This window comes from Fukomys damarensis, unplaced genomic scaffold, assembly GCF_012274545.1.
Source record: "Fukomys damarensis isolate Sample0158 unplaced genomic scaffold, DMR_v1.0_HiC HiC_scaffold_17, whole genome shotgun sequence".
Taxonomy (NCBI): Eukaryota; Metazoa; Chordata; class Mammalia; order Rodentia; family Bathyergidae; genus Fukomys; species Fukomys damarensis.
In genome coordinates, this window is record NW_022900929.1 from 32,697,208 (window position 1) to 32,719,892 (window position 22,685).

General features: G+C 42.1%; 2 protein-coding genes and 1 pseudogene across 3 annotated transcripts in view; 1 reads left to right on the forward strand and 2 right to left on the reverse strand.

Annotated features, from left to right (window-relative positions):
- The window catches only part of Wdr76 (WD repeat domain 76), a 60,204-nt gene extending 57,740 nt beyond the window's left edge, over positions 1-2,464 (reverse strand). For both annotated transcript variants that reach the window (XM_019207598.2, XM_010624857.2), the window contains exons 1-2: positions 2,353-2,464; positions 1,161-1,547 (exon numbers count right to left, since the gene is read on the reverse strand). In XM_019207598.2, the coding sequence (XP_019063143.1) occupies positions 1,161-1,547; positions 2,353-2,385 (420 nt within the window). In that variant the 5' untranslated portion in view covers positions 2,386-2,464. The remainder of the gene's footprint in view (positions 1-1,160; positions 1,548-2,352) is intronic.
- Positions 2,465-5,642: 3,178 nt separating this feature from the next.
- On the forward strand, positions 5,643-18,505 carry Mfap1 (microfibril associated protein 1). The gene is made up of 9 exons (XM_010624856.3): positions 5,643-5,880; positions 10,961-11,180; positions 11,826-11,955; positions 12,380-12,567; positions 13,239-13,347; positions 13,431-13,591; positions 13,896-14,055; positions 17,634-17,723; positions 18,153-18,505. The coding sequence occupies exons 1-9, from the start codon at positions 5,802-5,804 to the stop codon at positions 18,333-18,335; spliced, it is 1,320 nt and encodes a 439-aa protein (XP_010623158.1). The 5' UTR covers positions 5,643-5,801; the 3' UTR covers positions 18,336-18,505.
- Positions 18,506-21,294: 2,789 nt separating this feature from the next.
- On the reverse strand, positions 21,295-22,212 carry LOC117286583 (annotated as a pseudogene).
- Positions 22,213-22,685: the final 473 nt, after the last annotated feature.

Below are 22,685 nucleotides of genomic sequence, written 5' to 3' on the forward strand. Positions count from 1 at the left end.
AAAAAAAAAAAAAAAAAAAAAAAATGTGGGCTGGGGATTTAGCTCAGTGGCGCCACCCGCCGCACAAGCGGAAGGTCTGGAGTTCCAACCCAGTAACCAAAAAAAAAAGTGAGGAAGATTGGTAATCCAGTCACAGATCAACAGGACAGTGGGTTCTCAAATGGGTAACTGCCATAAACTTGAGACGCTCTCACTCTGGCATATGTACTCTGCCTTGCCAAGTGACAATGCTCCAGGAAGACCCTCAGTGCATGTTGAGCAAAGGCCAGTGCTGAGCTCTTGCATTTCCAGACCATGAGGTAAACAAACTTCTGCTCTTCATAAATTACTTGAGATATTACATAAAATGGTGTAGGATCCTTCCCAGTAATGCAAAACCTTAGCCTAATCATGAGAAAGCAACAAACCCAAAATAAAAGACATTATCCAAAATAACTGTCCAGTATTCTTCAGATCTAACACACACTGGTGGAGACTATGGAGACGCATCCAGGTAGTAGAACAGAAAAATGACTGGAAAATTTGGTGAAATCCTATTAAGGTCTAGATTTCCATTAACAATATTGTACCATGGTTAATTTCTTCATTGGACAAATATGCTATGGTTATGCAACCCTTGGTCTAAGGCACTTATGACTGACTCCATGCTCTCTTCCATGGGTTCTGGTTCTTACTTCTGGGACAGTAAAGCAAAAATCAAATTGCTATTTCATAATAACTTTTCTATTAACATACCTCCCCTTCCCTAACTTTATTTTGTTTCCCTACTTCCATTGACTTTTTGTCACGTCATATTTTATCTTGTCCTGTATGAAAGTTGTCACAATACTCGTGGTAGGCTGTAGAAGCCAAAAGAATTAGATACTAGTTGAGCCTGGTGGCACGTACTGTAATAAAAGCACTCTTCAAAGTTGATGCATAAGGATCACTAGTTTGAGGCCAGCCTGGGCAACTTAACAAGACTGTCTCATAAAAATAAAAAAAAAAAAACAGAAAAGGACTGGGAATGTGGTTCAGCGCAAAGGCCTTAAATTCAATTCCCAGTGTCACAAAAAAATAAAAAAAAAACTTTAGGTGATAAAATAGTTTCATTTCCCTAGAGACTCTTGACAAATTTCAAAACAGTAAGGAAACTTGGAACAAACTAATTGAGCTCTTACCACGCCTGGTGTGATGTCTTCATCACTGCTCTCCATGTCGGCACTCAGAATGGCAGCAGCTGAAGGGCTTTTGTGTCCTGGCTTGTTGCTTTCATCATGAACACCTAAGGACAATTTTTGAAGAGTGGATTCTGCCTTGGAAGGGATGACTTTCATCTTTGGAATTAAAATTTCTTCACAAGTTTTCTTCGGTTCACTCTTCTGACATACCATCATGTAGTTGGAATTCTTTTCCGATAGAGATTTGGAGTGCTTGAGTTGCTCTAGCTTGTAATCATTGAGTGAGAAGGGGGTAAGATAAACCTTAGCTGTTTTTCCTAAAACTGTAGTTTGTACTGGTCTCAGACATGCATAAGTGACATCTTGATTTTCTTTAAATTCATTCACCTATTCAAGTCAATAAAGGAAAACAATTAGAATCCCGGGTCCAAAGCCTTTTTCATAGGGTCCTTAACAGGTCTGTGAAAACAAATTAACTCCTGTTTCCTACTGACAACATCATTCAAGTGGATGGCCTCTAAGGAAACCTTTCCCCTCCAAAATCTAGATCATCACTTATTAACCGGCAGAAGGATCACAAGTCTTAGCCCGGATTGGGCAACTCTGGAAGACCTTGTCTCAAAATTTAAAGTAAATAAATAAGGGCTGCGAATTTAGCTCAGTAGTTTTGTTGCCTGCCTTGCAAGCTCCCCAGTGCCAAATAAATAAATAAATAAGTGTAAGGTAAATAAATAAACGCGCTGGGATGGAGCCCAGGGTGAATGCCCTGGGTTCAATCCCTACAACACACACACAAAAAGACCCTGGGTTCAATCCCTAACACACACACACACACACACACACAATCCCTACAACACACACACAAAAAGACCCTGGGTTCAATCCCTAACACACACACACACACACAAAGACCTAGCACGCACGCACACACACACACACACACAAAGACCTAGCACGCACGCACGCACACACACACACACACACACACACACACACACACACACACACACACACACAAAAAGACCTAGCCTTGGAAGGGGACGGGCTGGAGAAGTGAGGGCCCAGTCCGAACCAACCACTATCTCTAGCATTAGGGAGGGGGCCGGACTCCGCGCTGAGGGCTTCACAGAAACCTCCCGAGTACAAGACGCAGCCGCCTCCCCTGCGCCTCGGTCCGCACCCAGGTGCCCACCTTCCCTTCTCCGTCCGCGAAAGGCCGCGACATCTTCCCACAGGTGACTGCCAAATCTTCCCGCCAAACGCGCGCGGAGGGCGGCGGGCGAGAGCCGGGCACTTGGCGGGGGCGGGCGGGGGCGGGGCGAGCAGGGACGGAAATTGGGCGGGGTCAATGCCTCGACCGGAAGGAGGGGCGTGGCCTGACCCGCTGCGGTAGCGTGTCTAGTGACTGGCGAGGGCCTTAAGGGGTCTGGTTACTTCGCGCTCGCGCTTTCTGGTGAAGGGTAAACACCGCCATGCAGCGTAAGCCGGGAAAAGACTCAAGACACAGCTGCCCATGGAAGAAGGAAATCAGCCGACATGCACTTCACCCGCCTACCCTCAAGAGAAGCACGTACCGTGACCACTGGGTTACCTTCTGAGGCAGGGGACATGTTAGCTGTTTGGATTTTTCTCTTGCCATACTCGGGATTAAACCCAGGGCTTTCTCACTGATCTACATCCTCACACCTTTTTTTTAATTTTTTGAGATAGGGTTTCACTGAGTTGTTAAATTGCCCAGGCTGGACTCGAATTTGCAGTTTTCCTGCCTCACCTTCCCAGGTACTGGGAATACAGGAAGGTGCCACCAGGCCGGGCTAACAAATACTATCTAATCTCTCTAGCTTCCTTGGTTCCAAATTGACTCCCCTTTAAACTTAGCTTGAAGGGCTGGGGATTTAGCTCAGTGGCATCACTGCCTGCCTTGTAAGCGCAAAGTTTCGAGTTCTAGCCCCAGTACCAAAAAGAAAGAAAGAAAGCAAGGAAGGAAAGAAAGAAAGAATAACTTAGTTTGAGACCTACCAATTTCATTTTTCCCGGCCGGGGTGGCGGGGGGGGGGGGCAGATTTAGAGTACCGGTGAAATTAATTTGATAACATTAGTAGCACCTTGAAGGCCTTCCAGGATCTGGTACCCATGAAACTAACCATTCCTTGACTCAAAAAAATTACTGACTGCTGAGCGCAGAGGTGCGCGTCTGTAATCCCACCACTCAAGAGGCTGAGGCAGGATTGCCCGGAGTTCGAGGCAAGCATGAACTAACAGCAAGAGCCTTTCTCAAGCAGCTTTAAGGATCGGAGGTTTAGCTTAGTGGTTTTGCCACTGCCTTGAGAGCACAAGGTCCTGAGTTTCAACCCCCAGTTAAAATAATAAATTACTCATTAAACATTTTGTATATTGTCCCATATGTGCTATACTATTTCTGGCCATCAAGACGATCATGCTAGGGGCTGGGGATTTAGGTCAGTGGTTCTGCCGCCTGCCTCCCAAGTGCAAGGACCTGAGTTCGATTCCCCAGTATCCCCCCCAAAAAAGACTGTCATGCTAGCTCTTCTCTTTCCCCACCACACAGTAGTTACACGGTTTCTTATAGCTGGGTGTGGGGGCACACACCTGTGATAGGGCGTTCAAGGCCAGCCTGGAATACAAAGCAAGACTGTCTCAAAAAAAAAAGTCATTTCTATGATGAAGTAAGGCAGGCAGCAGCACCACTGGGCTAAATCCTTGGCCCTATTTCACCAATTTTTTTATATGACCCAGGTATAATTTGAGACTGCTTCTGCTATTCTACAAGTTGGTTTTGTTTTGTTTTGTTTTTTGATACCAGGGATCAAAATCCCTGTAAACACAAGTACTCAGTCATTAAGAAATTAAATACACTTCCCAACCATGAATGTTTTTTTGTTTGTTTGTTTTGGTTTTTTGAAATAGGGTCTCACTGTATAGTTGAGTCTGACCTGGAACTCACTATGTAGCACAGGCTGGTCTCAAACACACAGTGATCCTCCTGTCTCAGCCTCCTGAGTGCTGGGATTACAGGCATGTGCCACCATGCCCAGCTCCATGAATGTATTTTAATAGGATAATGATAATTATTAATTAATAATTAATAATAATTTTAATAATGATAATATTTTAATAGGATAATAGATAATGAAAGTGTGAAAATTGAGTACTAGTCCACCGTGTTCTCTGTGGCCCATGGCCCACCCTCACCCTGTAGGGTGTAACTTCTTTTCTACTTTTTTTTTTTTTTTTTTTGGTACCAGAGGTAGAACAAAGAACCTTGTGCTTGTGAGGCAGGAGCAGTACACTGAGCTAAATCCCTAGCCCTTCTTTTTCTACTTTTAGTTGGCCAAAATTTGCTCTGCAGAGCCTGTTTCTTTTCCTTAATAAATATAAAACGTTGCTATCATTTAAAAAAAACAAAAGTGGAGTTAGGATTTCAGGTGATATTTCTCAGGCCCTTAGGTAGTGTTTGTTGGGTGTGCGCATGTGTGTGCTATCCCTGATTTAAATCACAACTACCTGCCCTCCTTAGGCAACTACCAAATGCCACAACCCAGCTCACAGCAGCTCCATCAAATGAACTAATTAGGAAGACTTCCTGGATTGTTTTGTTTTGTTTTTGAGCTAGGGTCTCGCTTTGTAGCCCAGGCTGGCCTCAAACTCGCAGCAATTGTCCTGGCTCAGCCTCCTGAGTGCTGGGATCACAGGCATGTACCACCATCAACCTAGGAAGAGCCCCACCCCACTCCACCCCAGTACCGGGGATCGAACTCAGGACCTTGCACTTTGACACAAGCAGGCACAGTGCCACTGAGCTAAATCCCCAGCCCTGTAGTAAAAATTGTATTCAATCAAACTCAGCTTTGAACAGTTTAGACAAATAGTACCTCACTATTTCCTCAGATGTTTATTTGTTTACTATTGTTTTTGTCATATTGGGGATTATCCTGGACCTCACACATGAAAGTGTTATACCACTGATCTAAGCCCTTACCTTTTTATTATTTTTACAATTTTGAGACAGCATTGCCATAAATTGTTCAGACCAGCAGAGAATTTGTGATCCTCCTGCTTCAGCCTCCCCAGTGGTTGGGATTACAGGCATGCATCGGCCTCTCCTCCGTTTTGCTTTTCTTTTGCTTTGCTTCAGTGCTGGGATCCAAAATTGGGAGGGCTCTACCACTGAGCTACATCTCCAGTCTTTTGTTTTTTATTTTGAGACAGGATCTCACTAAGTTGCACAGTGCAGGACTCGAACTTGACTCTCCTGTTTCACCCTGGATGTTGTGATTTACAGGCCTGAGCCACCACGTCCGGCTTATCATGTGAAATCTTTTAACTCGAACCCTATTCGCCTCAAAGCCTGGCAATGTCCCACCAGCGACAAAGGACTCGCGGGCCCAGGTGAACCCCCGCAACAGAGAAGACCGTTCGGTAGCTGGGCGGGGAAAGTCCGCCGACGTCCCACAATCCTCTAGTCATGCATTTCCGGCTTCTCTAGCTCCGCCTAGGTGGCTTCTATCCGTCGCGCAGCAGTGTCGGGCTCACCTACGGGGAAGGAGATTTTTTTCCTGTCCTAGGTGTTCAGAGTTTGGAATCCGTCAAGTTGAGAGGGTCGTCGCCGCTGCCGTCAACATGTCTGTCCCAAGTTCACTCATGAAGCAGCCGCCCATTCAGTCTACGGCCGGAGCCGTCCCAGTCCGAAATGAGAAAGGTATAGTGTTCACCCCGGTCTAGGCAGTTCTCCCCTCTCCCCTCGGGACGGCCTACCTTCCCTGGGTGCTGCTCCAACCCCGCCACTCCGAGACGCCCTTTCTGTTCCCTCCACCTTCCCATCCCGAGCTTCTCCCCGAGGGGGCACCTACTTTCATCTGATTGTGTTCCTGGGGCCTGTCTGCTCCACTGTACAGCAAGCATCCCTCTTTCCTTGGCCTCTACCAGATGCCTTGGACAAGTATAAATAAGGCTGTTCGGAGGGCTCTGGGCGTTATACAGCTCTTTTTTGTTATCCATAATAGTCTGTGCTGCTCTCATAACTCTTACCGTTCTTGTACAGTACTTACATGTTTATCTCCCCCTACTAGATCAGTAAGCTCTTGCTCTCGCTGTCCTTGAGACAGGCACCATGTCTCTAGCTTTTTATCCTTTTCGAGTAGCACAGTGGCTGTTTATTAAATTGGATACAGACTTGTTTAAATCAGTGCCTCGACTTTAAAAAATTCATATTCTAGTATGTGTAAGACATGCATAAAGAGTCACATTTCAGTCAAAGAAGAGATGATTGCCTCAGATTGGATTAATCAAGGAAAACTTCTTTTAAAAAGTGGCATCTAATTTGATCTCCAAAAGACAGGAGAGATTTCAGTGAGTGTAGATGGAACACCATACATCTGTTGAAGAAGTCAAATCAAAGCCGAGTGTGTTGGCACACACCTGGATTCCCAGCACTTGAGACTGCGGCAGGAGGATTGTCAATAGTTCGAGACCAGCCTGAATTACAGAATTAAAGAGGGAGGCCCTGTCTCACAAAGAAGAGTCAGATCAAGAGTTTTTTCAGTAAGGATGATGAAAAAAAAATACCAATTATTTTTCTTTTTTTCAATATACTGTATCTGTCCCTATATAATTTCCCCCTTTTTGGTTTGGTTTTGTTTTTTCCTGTAGGTGCTAAAGATGTACCCAGAGCCTCCTAAGGCAAAATACTTAACCACTAAGCTACACCCCACCTCTTCCTTTTCTTTTTTCACTTGACATGACTTTTGAGAATTATTGTTTGGATGCATATCAATCTAATTCATTCTTTTTTTTTTTTTTTTTTTTTTTTTTTTTTTTTTTTTTTTTTTTTTTGGCACCGAGGATCGAACTCAGGTCTTTGTGCTTGTGAGGCAGGCAGTAGAACCACGGAGCTAAATCCCCGGCCCTAATTCATTCATTTTAACTGCTTATAAATTTATGAATTTCATTGTTTATTTTTTATTTTTATTTATTTATTTTTTTGTTTTGTTTTTTGAGACAAGGGTCTCACTATGTAGTTGAGACTGACCTGGAACTCACTATGTAGCCCAGGCTGGCCTCGAACTCACAGTGATCCTCCTGCCTCAGCCTCCCGAGTGCCGGGATTACAGGCATGCACCAGCAACCCAGCTTGAATTGCATTGTTTAATTAAACTACAGTGTAGTTTATTCCTTAATGATGGACAGTTAGTTGTTGCTGTTGTTTTTCACCTATTACAGAAGTACTGCAATTTTTTGGGGGGGAGGGTACTAGGGATTGAATCTGGGACCTTCACCCTCAGCCATCTTCTCCTTTTTTTTTTTTTTTTTTTTTTTTTTTTGAGACAGAGACCCATTAATTTAGCCATGTTGGGATCAAACTTGGAATCCTGTCAAGCTCCTAGTGTGCTGCATTTCCGGGCATGTGCCTCCATGCCCGGCTTGTCCTTCTTAAATTGTCTGGTCAGTACATTTGTGTGAAACTCAGAGGAGCTCATAAACTTTTTTACTAGTTGCTAGTTGCTTTCCAGACTAAGAGGATAAGGGTTTCTATTCGCAGTATATTCACTCATACAGTTGTTTGCATCAAATTTTTAAGTGTTTGCACAACCAACCTAAGAAGTACATATTGTTAGCCCGTTGTTTTAATTTGCACTTCCCTAATTACTAGTGATGATAGGGATCTTCATGTGTTTATATATTTCAAATCTATAACATCCTACCCCCCATTTTTTGGCTTATCTTTAACTTTTATATGGTAGCAAAGTTTTATTAAAATTAGGAAAAGAAGTGAGCTCTGCAGAGTAAGTTTGGGCCAAGAAAAAGCAGGAAAAGAAATACAACCTACAGTGTTGAGGGTGGGCCACTGTGCAAGAGAGAACACAGGTGCCTTTAATTATAAAGTCTGCTACACGTTTTTTTTTTTTTTTTTTTTTTTTTTGTTTGAGACAGGGTCTCACTATGTAGTTGAGACTGACCTGGAACTCACTATGTAACCCAGGCTGGTCTCAAACTCACAGCGATCCTCCTGCCTCAGCCTCCTGAGTGCTGGGATTACAGGCGCGTGCCACCATGCCCGGCCTTCTGCTACACATTTTAGTTACACTGTCATCAGATTTATCAACTTTGTCATGTATGGTTCATAGATATGAAATCAGGTAATCGGATTTAAAAGATTTTCCATCTTCTAATTGGTATATATTAAATAGGATTGATTACACAATTACACAAGATAGACTGTAAATTGAAAAGTTTACAGTCTAATAGAAAATACAAATATTTAAGATGTGTTTTTCACCTGTAGCCATTAATCCATCTAGAATTATTTCTTCTGTATGGTGGAAGTTAGAGGTCTAATATCTAATTGACGACTACTTACTATATTGTTCAGTTGTCCCTCCTCTATTAACTGATGTTTGTCCCCCCACTCTTTGGTACTGGGGATCAAACTCAGGAGCTCAGGGTCACTGAGCTACATCCCCAGTCCTCTTTGTTCATTGTTTTAAGAATCAACCTGGCCCTGAACTCCTGGGTTCAAGCAATCCTTCTTCCTCAGTCTACCAGCCTACAGCACCCAGCTCCCACTGCTTATAAAAGAGAATGCTTTCATAGAGTCCCAAAATCCAAAATTAACTCCAATGTGATGTTCATAAAGTTTCAGATTTCGGATTTTCTGATTAGGATGCTCTACTGATAAAGTGAATGCAAATATTCCAAAATTTAAAAAAACAAAAAAACCTCCAAAGTCTGAGATACCTCTGGTCCCAGGCAAGCATTTTGTATATGAAATAGTCAACTTATATAATGTTTGCCACCAGGTGTTGTGCACTCCTGTAATCCCAGCACTCAAGAGGCTGAGGCAGGAGGATCACCATGAGTTTGAGGCCAACCTGGGCCTGTCTCAAAAAAAAAAATTTTACCAGCCTACAGCACCCAGCTCCCACTGCTTATAAAAGAGAATGCTTTCATAGAGTCCCAAAATCCAAAATTAACTCCAATGTGATGTTCATAAAGTTTCAGATTTCGGATTTTCTGATTAGGATGCTCTACTGATAAAGTGAATGCAAATATTCCAAAATTTAAAAAAACAAAAAAACCTCCAAAGTCTGAGATACCTCTGGTCCCAGGCAAGCATTTTGTATATGAAATAGTCAACTTATATAATGTTTGCCACCAGGTGTTGTGCACTCCTGTAATCCCAGCACTCAAGAGGCTGAGGCAGGAGGATCACCATGAGTTTGAGGCCAACCTGGGCCTGTCTCAAAAAAAAAAAAAATTTTTTTTTTTTTAAATAGCTATTGTTAAGATTATATGACTTTTTAAAATATCATATTGCTCCTGTCCTGGGGTTTGTGTGTGTGTTTGTTTTCAGGATTCTGGGGCTGTTTTCACATTAATTTTTGTATTGCTGAGATAAATTTGTTATTCTTCAGTATTTTTATATGTATATTCATAAGTGAAATCCACCCAAAGGTCTCATCTGAACTGTTCATTTTGGTTATAAGAGTTGACTCATCCTATAAAATGAGTTGGTAAGATTTTACTCTCTATTCACTGATTTGCTTTTCTTTCTTTTTTTCTCTCCTTTGGCAGTACTAGAGATTGAACCCAGGGCTTTCACACTAAGCTACAACTGCAGCTAACTTTTGAATATTTTTATTTTGTGATAGGATCTCACTAAGTCTCTTAAGTTGCCTTTGCAGGGCTTGAATTTTTTTTCTGAGACAGGATCTCACTATGTAGCCCAGACTGGCCTCGAACTCAAGCATCTTTCCTGCCTTCTAAGTCCTGGGACTACAGAGGTGTAACACCACATCTGTCTTGTTGGGGGGATGCTTGTACTTTCATTCTTCCTGCCTCAATCTCCCAGAGTGTGCTGAGATTACAAGTGTGCACCACCACATCCAATTTAGAATTGTTTGTATTTATAAAAGAGATAATCTAGGGGCTGGTGATTTAGCTCAATGGTTCTGCTACTTGCTTTGGAAGCGCAAGATCCCAAGTTCAATCCCTAGTACCAAAAAATAAAATAAGGCCAGGTGTGGTGGCGCATGCCTGTAATCCCAGCACTCAGGAGGCTGAGGCAGGAGGATTGCTGTGAGTTCAAGACCAGCCTGGGCTACATAGTGAGTTCCAGGTCAGTTTCAACTACATAGTGAGATTCTGTCTCAAAAAAACAAAAATAAATTAATTAATTAATTAAAATAAAAGAGATGATCTATTCTTGCCGATTTGATAGCACAAAAGCTGAAAAAAACCTATTTCAATATAAATGAATTATATGGTAATATAAAGGCTGTCGTGGAAATTACAAATGGAAGTAAAAGAACAACTAGGCAGTACTTTAGATTAAATTGGCCTTTCAATATGCTGAGCATTGGTACAAATAATTTGTTTTAGAGTGTAGTTGAAGCAGAATAGTATGAACTAATGGCAGGAGAGAGAGAGACCCTTTTTTTGCGGTACTGGGCATGGAATTCAGGACCTTGTGCTTGCGAGGCGGGTGCGGCTAAATCCTTGACCCCTAAGTGGGCTTTTTTTCGTGGTTTCGCCACTTACCTCCCCCCACTTTGTTGTAAGCAAGGTAAGCCTCAGTGTCGTCAGCATTGCTGTTCACAGGAATGCCTGCCAAGCACTGGCCTTCGTAGGAAAGCCCATTAGTCAGAGAGGTAGTTGGATAATGTTCCCTTGCCTGCTTCACTACCCGTCTATCAGGGAGACAGACCCTGCCTGCAGAGGCCAGGGGTTGAAAGACTGAGAAAGAGGCTCATGAAACATGAGAAATGATCTTTCTTGCCCAGGTGAGATTTCAATGGAGAAAGTGAAGGTAAAACGTTACGTGTCTGGAAAGAGACCAGATTATGCGCCTATGGAGTCATCCGACGAGGAAGATGAAGAATTTCAGTTCATTAAGAAAGCCAAAGAACAAGAAGCAGAGCCTGAGGAGCAGGAGGAAGATTTGTCTAGTGACCCCCGGCTGCGGCGTTTACAGAATCGGATCAGTGAAGATGTAGAAGAGAGGTAATGACCACAGTTATGTTTCCCTGGACTACAGGTTAAGGAACAGGAGCAGCAGCAGTAACAGTCAAGAGTCGACACCGTAACAGTGCTCACTGTGTGTGTCAAGTACATGCTTTGGAGTGCATTACATTTACTATTTCTTATCCACACAATACACTTGTGAGATAGGTACTCCCCATTTTGCAAATGAGACCAGAGTGTAAAGGGTAAGGAAAGTAGCATGACTTAGAGGAACCTTTAGAGAGGTCTGGGTCATGTAGTTCTATGCAGAGGCCCTCAGTTCAATCCCTAAGACCACCAAAAAAAAAAATCCCTCTGTAGGATGGGAATATAGCTTGGTGGTAATGTTTGCCTAGTATGTAGAAAGCCCTGGTTTCCATCCCTATGCCCCTGCCCTCTGGGTTCGCTGTGTGCCCTTGGATGGTGCCTGCACATTTGTTTGATGTTCTAGGCTCAATTTAATCACTTTCTCTGACATTTTGGTTTAGCTTCTTTAATTTGCACCTCAATTTCTCCATCTCAAAACTTCTCTATTAGTGGAGGCAAATAGTACACCATGCTGCCAGGGTTCTCTGCAGTGAAGGAAATGTAGTTAATGGCCCTTCGTTTGACATGGTGTTAACACTTGGAGATCCTGTTTTTCAGATTGGCTCGACATCGGAAAATAGTGGAACCTGAGGTGGTAGGAGAAAGTGACTCGGAAGTAGAAGGAGATGCTTGGCGCATGGAACGAGAAGATAGCAGTGAAGAGGAAGAGGAAGAAATTGATGATGAGGTGTGGTAAAGGAAAGTTTTTAAATGCAAAGTTTTTTCTGTTTATAAGAAAAATTGGGAGAGCCAGAGGTATAGCTCAGCAGTATAGTTCCTGGCTGGCAAGCACGAGGCCCTGAGTTCCATTCCCAGTACCAAAAAAAAAAAAGTGGGGGTCATGGTCATTCATTGAAGCCATAAAGGCACAAATCACTGCTTTTGGCATGAACTCTAATCATGCACCTTGTTTGGGGGTTAGGATTGAAAATAAAATAGTGCTAAACTGTACTTACATCAGAATTCATTGGGTTTGATGAAAAAACAATAAAAAGCCATCTTAGGACTGGGAATGGGGTTGAGTGGTGGAGGTTCAGCTCTCCACACCATGATAAAGGCCATCTGAGAGCACAGATCACTGAAATAACTGGCTTCCCTGTGTGTGTGGACAGGAAATAGAGCGGCGCCGTGGCATGATGCGTCAGCGAGCACAGGAGAGGAAAAATGAAGAGATGGAAGTCATGGAGGTGGAGGATGAGGGGCGTTCTGGAGAAGAGTCGGAATCCGAGTCCGAGTATGAAGAATACACAGACAGTGAGGATGAGATGGAGCCACGCCTTAAGCCAGTCTTTATTCGAAAGTAGGTGTCGCACACAACAGGTCAGAATCCATATAGTTACTCTCCAGGGTGACATTCAAAGCCTCTTTCTACCCTCTGTTCTGAAGTGAAGGCCCGAGTGAAAGTGCCTGATGCCTTCACCCTCAGCATAGATGCTAAGGAGTAACTTGTTAGCAGAAAGGCTGAGTGTTTTTTTTCACAGCTCCCTTTCTGCTTAAGAGGTTGCATAGTCCAAGCACCAAACTAAGCTTGAACAACAAAATCCTGTTTCTTTCCTGATGGCTGGAAATACTGTCATGTTCCTCCTTATCTAGACTTTTTTCAAGGATGAATGTACCCTAAAGACCTGGGATGGACCAGGTACGGTGGCACATGTTTGTGGTCCCATCACTCTTGACAGGCTGAGGCAGGAGGATTGCAAGTTCAAGCCCAACCTGAACATCTTGGCAACTGAGCAAGACTTGTCTCAAAAAATTTAATAAATAAAAAAGTTTAAAGGGCTGGGGATTAATGCTCAGTGTGTAGGCCCTGTGTCTAATGTACATGCCTGAGATGAGTCCTATTTTGGGCTGTTTACAAATAATAGAGCCGAAGATTATTTGGCCTTCTCTGGCTTGGATGAGACTAGATCTAGAGAAACGAAGAGCTCTATTCTAAGGCTTTGGACAGTTAACAGTACTTCTGTGGTGTAGGAAGGACCGCGTGACCGTCCAAGAGCGTGAGGCTGAGGCACTGAAGCAAAAGGAGCTGGAGCAGGAAGCCAGACGCATGGCAGAGGAGAGGCGCAAGTACACGCTCAAGGTGTGGCATGAGTGGGAGGAGTGGTGACCCCAGCCTGGTCTGCAGAGGTGAGGAAGACTGACAGCTGAATTGTGCTCCTGCAGATAGTAGAAGAGGAAACCAAGAAAGAGCTGGAGGAGAACAAACGGTCGCTGGCCGCTCTGGATGCTCTCAATACTGACGATGAAAATGACGAGGAGGAGTATGAGGCGTGGAAGGTTCGAGAACTGAAGAGAATCAAGCGAGACAGAGAAGACCGAGAAGCGTGAGTGAGGGTGGCCTGCAGTGAAGGAGGCTTCTGGGAGGGGCTCTGAGTTCTATTTTTGGTTTTTGTGTTTTGGTTGCTAACTCCATGATTTTCACAGTGCTGGAGGTCAAGCCAGGGCCGCATCCCCGCCAGGCACCCAACCATTGAGCTACAGTTCTAGCTCCGTCCCTGGTTCTGTGTGTGTTCATTTTGTCTTTGTGAAACGGGACGAAAGCTGAGGAGGTGGAATTGTGTTATTGTCAGGTAACTGGGCCTTTCCAAAGATGGGAAGATACCAGTAAGTGGTTTTGTCACTGCACAGGCTTGAAAAGGAGAAAGCAGAAATTGAACGCATGAGAAACCTTACTGAGGAAGAGAGGAGAGCTGAGCTTCGTGCAAATGGCAAAGTCATTACCAACAAAGCTGTGAAGGGCAAATACAAGTTTTTACAGAAGTATTATCACCGGGGTGCCTTCTTCATGGTGAGTGAATCAGAAAATTGGACAGTAGGAATAACTCAGAAGCTTCAAATACTTTCTCCCCTGGAATGAGAATAAATTGTCCTGAGTGTTCACTGGCAATGGCAAGGGTCAGGTTCCTCTTTTACTTTTTGCCTTGGAAGAATATAAACCCAAAGAAAAGGGTTAGCAACTAGATTTGGAAGCAGCAGCAACAACTGTTCTGTTTTGTCCTCAGCTCTCTGAAAGAGGAAATAATGTAATAAAAGTTGAGGAAATGAAATGGTATCTTTATAGATACTAAACTAATTTAGGTTTCCAAAAATACTTACAAATCATTATTTAATAGACAAATGAGTTTTGGTTACATAAAAATGAACCTCTGCTGGGCTTGGTGGTGCATGCCTGTAATGCCAGCACTCAGGAGACTGAGGCAGGAGTATTGCTCACCCTGGGCTACAAAACAAAACCCAGTCTCCAAAAACAAACAAAAAAGATGAAAAGCGACTAAGGTCAAAATAGCAATTTGTTAAGCCTATCTAGAGTGACATGCACTACTAAATTATTTGAATTAATATCAGTAAGAAGTCTTTTTTTTTTTTTTTTTTGTACTGGGGATCAAACTCGAGACCTTGCACTTGCAAGGCAGACGGCAGAACCACTGAGCTAAATCCCTGGCCCTTGTAAGAAATTTTTTAAAAGGTAACAGAAAAACTGGGGATTTAGCTCAGTGGTTCCACCGCCTGCCTCACAAGCTCAGGGACCCGAGTTTGATCCCTGGTACCAAAAATAAGTAATGGAAGAGGGTCCAGGGATTTAGCTCAATGGCACTGAGCCTGCGTTATAAGCACAAGGTCCTGAGTTTGATCCCCACCGCTCCCCCAAAAAAAGGTAATGGAAGGATTAACTGCATTTATTGCTTTTTTCAGTACTGGTGATTGAACTCAGAACCTTGGGTTTATAAAGCAGGTATAGTGCCACAAGGCTACATCCCTTGATAACATATGGTTTGTTAAATGATTTTCTAATGTTAACAGAGTTTGTATCAAAATCTGTACTAGCTTTTCTAGGTGTTATGTACTAAACCCTAAATATCCCCTCTGCTACTAAATTCCAATCCTTCACTGCAGATTCTTATAAAATTTAAAAACTTCAATGGAGGTTCCCTTCCTACCCTACAAAATCAGTGTATCTACCTGATCAGTATAAAATGTTTGCTTATTAGGAATGGGGATTTAGCTCAGTGGTGCCGCACCTGCCTCACAAGTACAAGGTTCCGAGTTCAGTCCCCGGAAGCAAAAAAAAAAGTTTGCTTATTGTTTTCCAAGCACATGTTGTTTTTGAAAATCAGGGGAGACGATGGTACCTCTTATACTGTTTCAGAGTCATAGAAGTGTTTTTGCTTAAGCATTTCAGCAACTTTAATAATCAAGTTTCTTAGTAGCAGTGCATTGCTGGCTAAGATACATAAGGAAGGTGTGTGTGAAAGTCTTTGGATACATGTATTCAAATACTGATTCTTCTCCTTTGGACAAAAAAATTGAAATACCTTCAAGGACTAAATGAGGAATTTTCAGGCCCTAAAGAAAAAAATAGATCTCATAAAACTGTTTAATGGTCCTACCTTTAAACTAGGCCTTTCTCCTGGAAGAAAAAAGAATACTCCAAAAGTGTGGTTAAAAGACTCAGCTCTTCTATGTAGGTTCTTAACCAGATAGTGCTATTCTTCATTCTTTTAGTATGTTTGTTTGTAATGTGTATCTAAGCAGCATGTCGACTTAAAACTATTCTCTATAGTTATTTCATATTTCATTGAGTGAATAACTTTTTGTGAATTTACTATATAAAAGTCACTGTTTACCACTGCTAGAGGATATAGAATCCTTGCTTTCAAAAGACTTATAATCTAAAAGTGGGGCTAGGGCCAGGGATTGAGATGGTTCCACTGCCTGCCTCGCAAGCACAAGGACCCAAGTTTGATTCCCCAGTACCAAAAAAAAAGTAAAAGTGGGGCTAAGAGCCTGGGATATAGCTCAATGGCACCACACATGCCTGACAAGTGTAAGATCCTGAGTTCAATCCTGGTACCAGAAAAATAAAATAAAAGTGGGTCTAAGGCACTATAAGAAAGAACAAAGAAAGACTCAGTGGAGCCTCAATTGCCTTGCAAGCACAAGGTCCTAGTTTGATCCCCGGTACCAAAAAGAACAAGAATGAAGGTATGCAGAAAGGGGTGTTATATTTGAAAACTGAAAAGAATGACTTAGAGAAGGGAACATTTAAGATAGGTAGACTTACCTATCTAACATTCACTGGAATGAAGGTGAAGCTGCCAGCAGGAGTGCAGGCAGGTGTTATAAACTGTACAGGGAAACAGCAGGGAACACTTAACAAAAAGGATATATTTGGCCTCATACAAAGTTGTATTTAAGAAAATAGAGATTTGGATAGGGATTTAACTCAGAGGTTCTGCCACCTGCCTTGTAAGCCCAAGGACCTCAGTTCGATCCCTGGTTCCAAAAAGAAAATAGAGATTCACTGAAGTTTTTGTTTCTTTTTGGGTTTTTTTGTTTGTTTGTTTGTTTGTTTGTTTTTTGAGGTGGGGTTCTTTGAGATAGGATCTGGCAATGTAGCCCAGGCTTGCCTCAATCTCATGACTCAAACTGCCTCAAACTCAGGCCTGCCTCAGCCTCCCAAATGCTGGGATTATAAGTGTGTGCCATCATGCCTGGCTACACTGAAGTTTTCTTTGTTCATTTTTGGTACCAAGAATCGAACTCAGGACCTTGCCCTTGCCAGGCAGTTGAACGGCTGCTGAGCTTCATCGCTGGCCCTCCTTTGAAGTTGTTTTTGTTTTTGCTTTTGTTTTTGGTACTGGTGATCGAACTCGGGTCCTTGTGCTTGAAATCCTTTGAAGGTTTTGAACAAGGCAGAGATATAATGAGAATTGCATTTTGGAAACATTAATATATTAAAACACTATTTAGAAACAGTAATTTCTGGACCAGGGATTTGGCTCAGTAGTTCCGCCACCTCCCTCGCTAAGCGAAAGGGACAGAGTTCAATCCCCAATACAAAAAAAAAAGGAACTTTAATTTCTGATTGTAGGGAAAATTACAATTCAAGTGATGAGAATTTACAACATGTCAGTTGAATAAACACAGAGATTACTCAGATTTGAATCCAGGTACTGTAATTGAGATAATTTGGTCCTACTTACTAAACAGTTAAATCAGAAGAGGCTGATTTGGAAAGATTGAGATGATTTTTCACTCTAGATGTGTTCAAAGTACCAATAAAATATCTAAGTTAAGAAATGTAAATGGAAGAATATTTAGGAGTAAAGATGTGAGAGTCCTGTAGTGTTGGAATCACAGGGGGAAACAGCATTGTGAGTGCAGAGAATAAAGCCACCTTCACAAAGAGTCCACTCAGAAAGGAGAAACAGTGCAACCAGGAAGGGAATACCACCTCAACTAGAAGGGAGTTCTTGAGGAAGGCCCAGTACCCGCCACTTCCTGTAGTCTATGGCAGAGTTTAATAAACTAATGGTTTGCACATATGGAAAACAGAGCCGCAGACTGATAAGATAATTTCTATAGGATGAAGATGAAGAGGTATACAAGAGAGATTTCAGTGCACCTACCCTGGAGGATCATTTCAACAAAACTATTCTTCCGAAAGTCATGCAGGTAACAGGAGGAGGGGAAAAAGTAATATTAATAGCCAGGCGTGGTGGCGCACGCCTGTAATCCCAGCACTCAGGAGGCTGACGCAGGAGGATTGCTGTGAGTTCGAGACCAGCCTGGACTACATAGTGAGTTCCAGGTCAGTCTTAACTACATAGTGAGACCCTGTCTCAAAAAAACAACAAAATAATAATAATATACCAGCTGGGCGTGATGGTGCACACCTGTAATCCCAGCACTCCGGAGGCTGAGGCAGGAGGATCACTGCAAGTTCGAGACCAGCCAGGGCTACATAGTGAGTTCCAGGTCATTCTCAACTGCATAGTGAGACCCTGTCTCAAGAAAAAAAAAAATAATAATAATAATAATGTACCAAGGCTGAGGCTGGGGCATGGTGTGTTGGGTGGTATAACTCATCCTTTCTTCCCTCAGGTCAAGAACTTTGGACGTTCTGGTCGTACCAAATACACCCACCTTGTGGACCAAGACACTACCTCCTTCGACTCAGCATGGGGCCAAGAGAGTGCTCAGAATACAAAATTCTTTAAACAAAAAGCAGCAGGGGTACGCGATGTATTTGAACGGCCATCTGCCAAGAAGCGGAAAACTACCTAATATTTAGCCACTTCTAACTGTGGGACACAAGGGGGAGTCTCAGTATCTGGTCCTTGATTTTCTTTTTCTATTGTGTACATGGTCCCTGTATCCAGCTGACTGGATTTACTGGCATACTTGTGTTCCTGGGAGGCCCTGTTTTTGAAGGTGCTTTTTGAGATTTGGACTCATACTGAGAAACTCATTTAAAAAAAAAAAAAAGAAGCATTATTCAGGTAGGATTAGAGGCTTCCCAGTTGAAACTATTTCAGAGAAATCCTAGATTTTGCCACTATGGCTTCCCATATTTACTTGGGAATGTTAAGTTTCTTTTTCAGCCCCTTAGCTTGAGTCAGAACTGTGGACCTGTAAGTGGACAGTGTGTTACTTCTACCTTAGGGTCAGGAGGAATACCAAGAAATTTAAGCTATTTGAAACCTGTTCTGCATTTTTGGTTAGGGTCAACTTTTCTAAGTAAACATATTTTTTATCTAACCTTGGTGTGTGTGTGTGTGTGTGTGTGTGTGTGTGTGTGTGTGTGTGTATATGTGTGTTTTTTTTTTTTTTATAATTTTTTGATGCGTGTGTATATTTATTTTTTTTTTTTTTTTTTTTTGGTACTGAGGATTGAACTCAGGACCTTGTGCTTGCAAAGCAGGCAGCAGCACCACTGAGCTAAATCCCCGGCTCTAGGATAAACCAGTTAATGAGTTCTGTCTTCATTGATTACTTTGACCTCATAAGCTCATTTCCCATGAACTATAATTTAAAGACACTGTGTAAAGAGATAATTTCTTCTGTTAAATTTTCTGAGATTTTTCTAGGTGTGGTGGTGCACGTCTGTCATCTCAGCACTTGGGAGGCAGAGGCAAGAGGATTGTTGTAAGTTTGAGGCCAGCCTGGGCTGCCTGGTGAGTTTAAATGTAGCCTGAACTGCATAGCAAGACTCTGTCTTTAAAAAAACAAAACAAAACTTTTTTTTGATACTTCATAAATCTGAGATTTCTCTCTTGTTACTTGTAGTTTTAATCACTGTTTCAAATTTCCTAAATATCTGCATTCATAATACCAAATCTTCCATAAACCACTGTGAATAATATTTATAAATCCATGTTTATTTTTCTAAATTCATCTTTTTACTTCTAAGAGGCCAAGTGCTATATAATAGATTAAATTTAAATTTGAAAGATATCTAGGAAAGGGGACTTCCCTTTTCTTCTTTTAGAGCCATTCCCAATACTCAGCCCACTTCTCACTCCCATTTTTATATTTTTTTTCTCTCGGTAGATAAAAAGATTTGAAGATATTTCTCTTACCTAAAGAAATTGCCAGACCTGGGATTTAGCTCAGTGGAGCCGTGCATGTCTCGCAAGCATGAGGTCCTAAGTTTGATCCCTGATACCACACACAAAAAAAGAAATTTCCATTGTTGAAAGATAGGAACAGGGCATAACATCCAAGAAACAATATGATGAAGAGTTGTTGGTAAAACAAAAACTACTTGATAGAAAAAAATAACATCAATATTGAATAACCACATTTCTACAAAGTGACACATTTCTACAGATCTATTCCTCTGGGACAGATCTTCAACAACCTTTGCCTTCAGTCCTAGAAGGAAATTATTTAAATCAGTGATTTAAGTGTAATGGTAAAATACTGTTTTGAAAGCATAGAAACTAGGGCCAGGGATTTGGCTTAGTGATTCTGCCACCTGCCTCACAAGTATAAGGTCCCAAGTTCAATTCTCAGTACCAAAAGAATTGCTTTAGGTCACTGAAAACATAAACAATAATCACAGTGCTAGGGATGTAGCTCAGCAGCACAGTGCCTGCCTGGCAATTGTGAGGTCCTGAGTTTGATCCCTTATACCAATTGATATCAATAGGTAACATTGTAGGCCGTAAACACAACAGAAGGATTAGAGTGAGTAGCACATTGGCCTCTTTGCAGAGGGTTTGATTCACTAGCCTGGACACTAGATTTCAAAGTAGGAGCGATGTTTACAGTATCATTTCTAATACTGCAAACAAGTAGAGAATGAAAAATTGATTTTTATTAATGAATTATACCCTCAGGAGGTATTACCAACAACTTAATGTAATAGTGTTCGAGTTACATCAGTCGTATAGCTTTGTGTGCTTTTTTTTTTTTTTTTTTTTTTTTTTTTTTTTTGGTACTGGACCTTGAACTTAGAGCTTCACATTTGCCAGACAGGCGCGGTGCCACTGAGCTACATCCTTGTGCTAAGGTTTGGGGATGTAGCTCAGTGGCACCACACTTGCCTAGCAAGCACAAGGTCCTGAATTTGATCCCTGGGTCAAAAAAAAATGTTTATTTTAACCAAGACAGATTCTGGGCTAGGGATTTAGCTCAGTGGTCCTACCACCTGCCTCTCAAGTGTAAGGACCTGAGTTTGATCTCCTGTACCAAAAAAAAAACAAAAAAAGTTGATATAAGTGACATAATAATGAATGTGCTGAAATGGTTATAGTCACAAATGGGAAATTGACAAGGATATGGGGAGGTCCCACTCCCAATCACCCAGTAGTTGGAATCATTATAACATACTGTCACACAAGTGTAACAAATCAGATTCAAAGCTGTTTACTCCAGCATCTTCACACACACACCAGATTATGTACCTTATAGAATAACTATTCAAAAAAATTTTGTGTACCTGGTTAATTGTTCCCTTAAATGTAAATAAAATAGTGCAAAAACTTATAATAACCACGATTCAGAAAATTTAAAAGAACAATTTGAGTTAGGACTCAAATGTACAGAGTCAAAGAAGGAAAAATAATCATCTAGATGACAAAGATCCAGATAGCATCTCAGACACAGGGTAATTTTGTAAAGTGTGAAAGCAAGTATGGGGCCAGGGATTGAGCTCAGTGGCACCACTCTTGCCTCGCAAGCACAGTCCTAAATTCAATCCCTCGTACCAAAAAACAAAACAAAACAACTATGATTGCCTGTAGCTTCTCAGATCATTCTAGCAAGTGTCTCTAGTACTGCTTGTGTTTGTATAGTAGTATTTCCCTAAATTCAAGGCCCTTGAATGCACATCAGGTGTTTCCGGGGAGTAGAGGTAAAGATGTTTTCATATTGTTGAATTCACAAACTATTTGGTCTAAGAAACGTATAGCTAAACAACAGTACATCTGGTAGAAATCCATAGCAGTAAACATTAACAAGATGTGCTTGGATCTTGCAGCACCAGCAGTGGGTAAGAGAACCAAGGCAGGAACCTGTGAAGGTTCCCGTGTCTATTCAGGAGGTGGCTCTGTGGTGGTGGCACGAGCCTCAAGTTGCATTCAAGACTCCAAAGTCATTGCCAGTGGCTTTGTCTTCCCTACTTTACATTTTCAAACCTTTCTTCAAATGCCTGGGAAGTTGGGAAGTTTTTTTGTCTTCCAGCTTTTTGGTGATGACAGCCAACGGCTGAAAGGCTGCCGAAGCCTCTGTCCAGACTGAGACACAATCTCAGAGATCTTCCCGTATGTCCACATGCATCACCTCCTGCCACCCTCTGGCAACAAACATTACACTTAAGCTCCTGTAGTGAACCGAGCATAAGTTTCCCCTTGGCCTCTACTAGATGCTTCTCTTTTGCTGATAATACTTGAGACAGAGTCTATTTCTCCTTCCACCTTTGCCAGCTCTCCTCTCCTGAGTGTGGCTGCGCAGCACTGGGTCTATCCTCAGCAAACCACATTTCCGAGTAGGTAATTTGGGTGGAGACAAATCCCACTAGGGGATGGGTAGAGGTCATTTTTGTTCACTACTGTATTGAAATCAAACCGGGACTGGTAGTCTTCATGTAAGTCTGTGTCTCTGTGATCCATTCCAGGCAAAGGCACAACGTGTGGCTTTGGGACTGCCTCAACTCCCTCTGCAGTCTCCTGCCCGTTTGGCTTTATTCCCTTTGCCCTGTTCAACCTCACTGAGAATACCTTCCCAGTTTGGAGGCCCTATCCTGGCACCCAGACCCAATAAAAAAATAAATTTTTTGGCCAGGCATGGTGGCGTACGCCTGTAATTCCAACACTCAGGAGGCTTAGGCAGGAGGATCACTGCAAGTTTGAGACCAGCCTGGGCTACATAGTGAGTTCCAAGTCAGTCTCGACTACATAGTGAGACCCTGTCTCAAAAAAACAACAAAAAAAATATATAAAAATAAAAAATTTATTAATACATTTGCAGTATATAATAATTCATTGTGGGGAGTTGGTAACTGTATATAACACATTTAATTCATTTTACAGACCATTGTCTTCCCTCCGCCCTGCCTGCATCCTACATCCCTTCCCCGATTCCTATTACCCATCTTTTGTTTTGCTTTTTTTTTTTTTTTTTTTTTTTTTT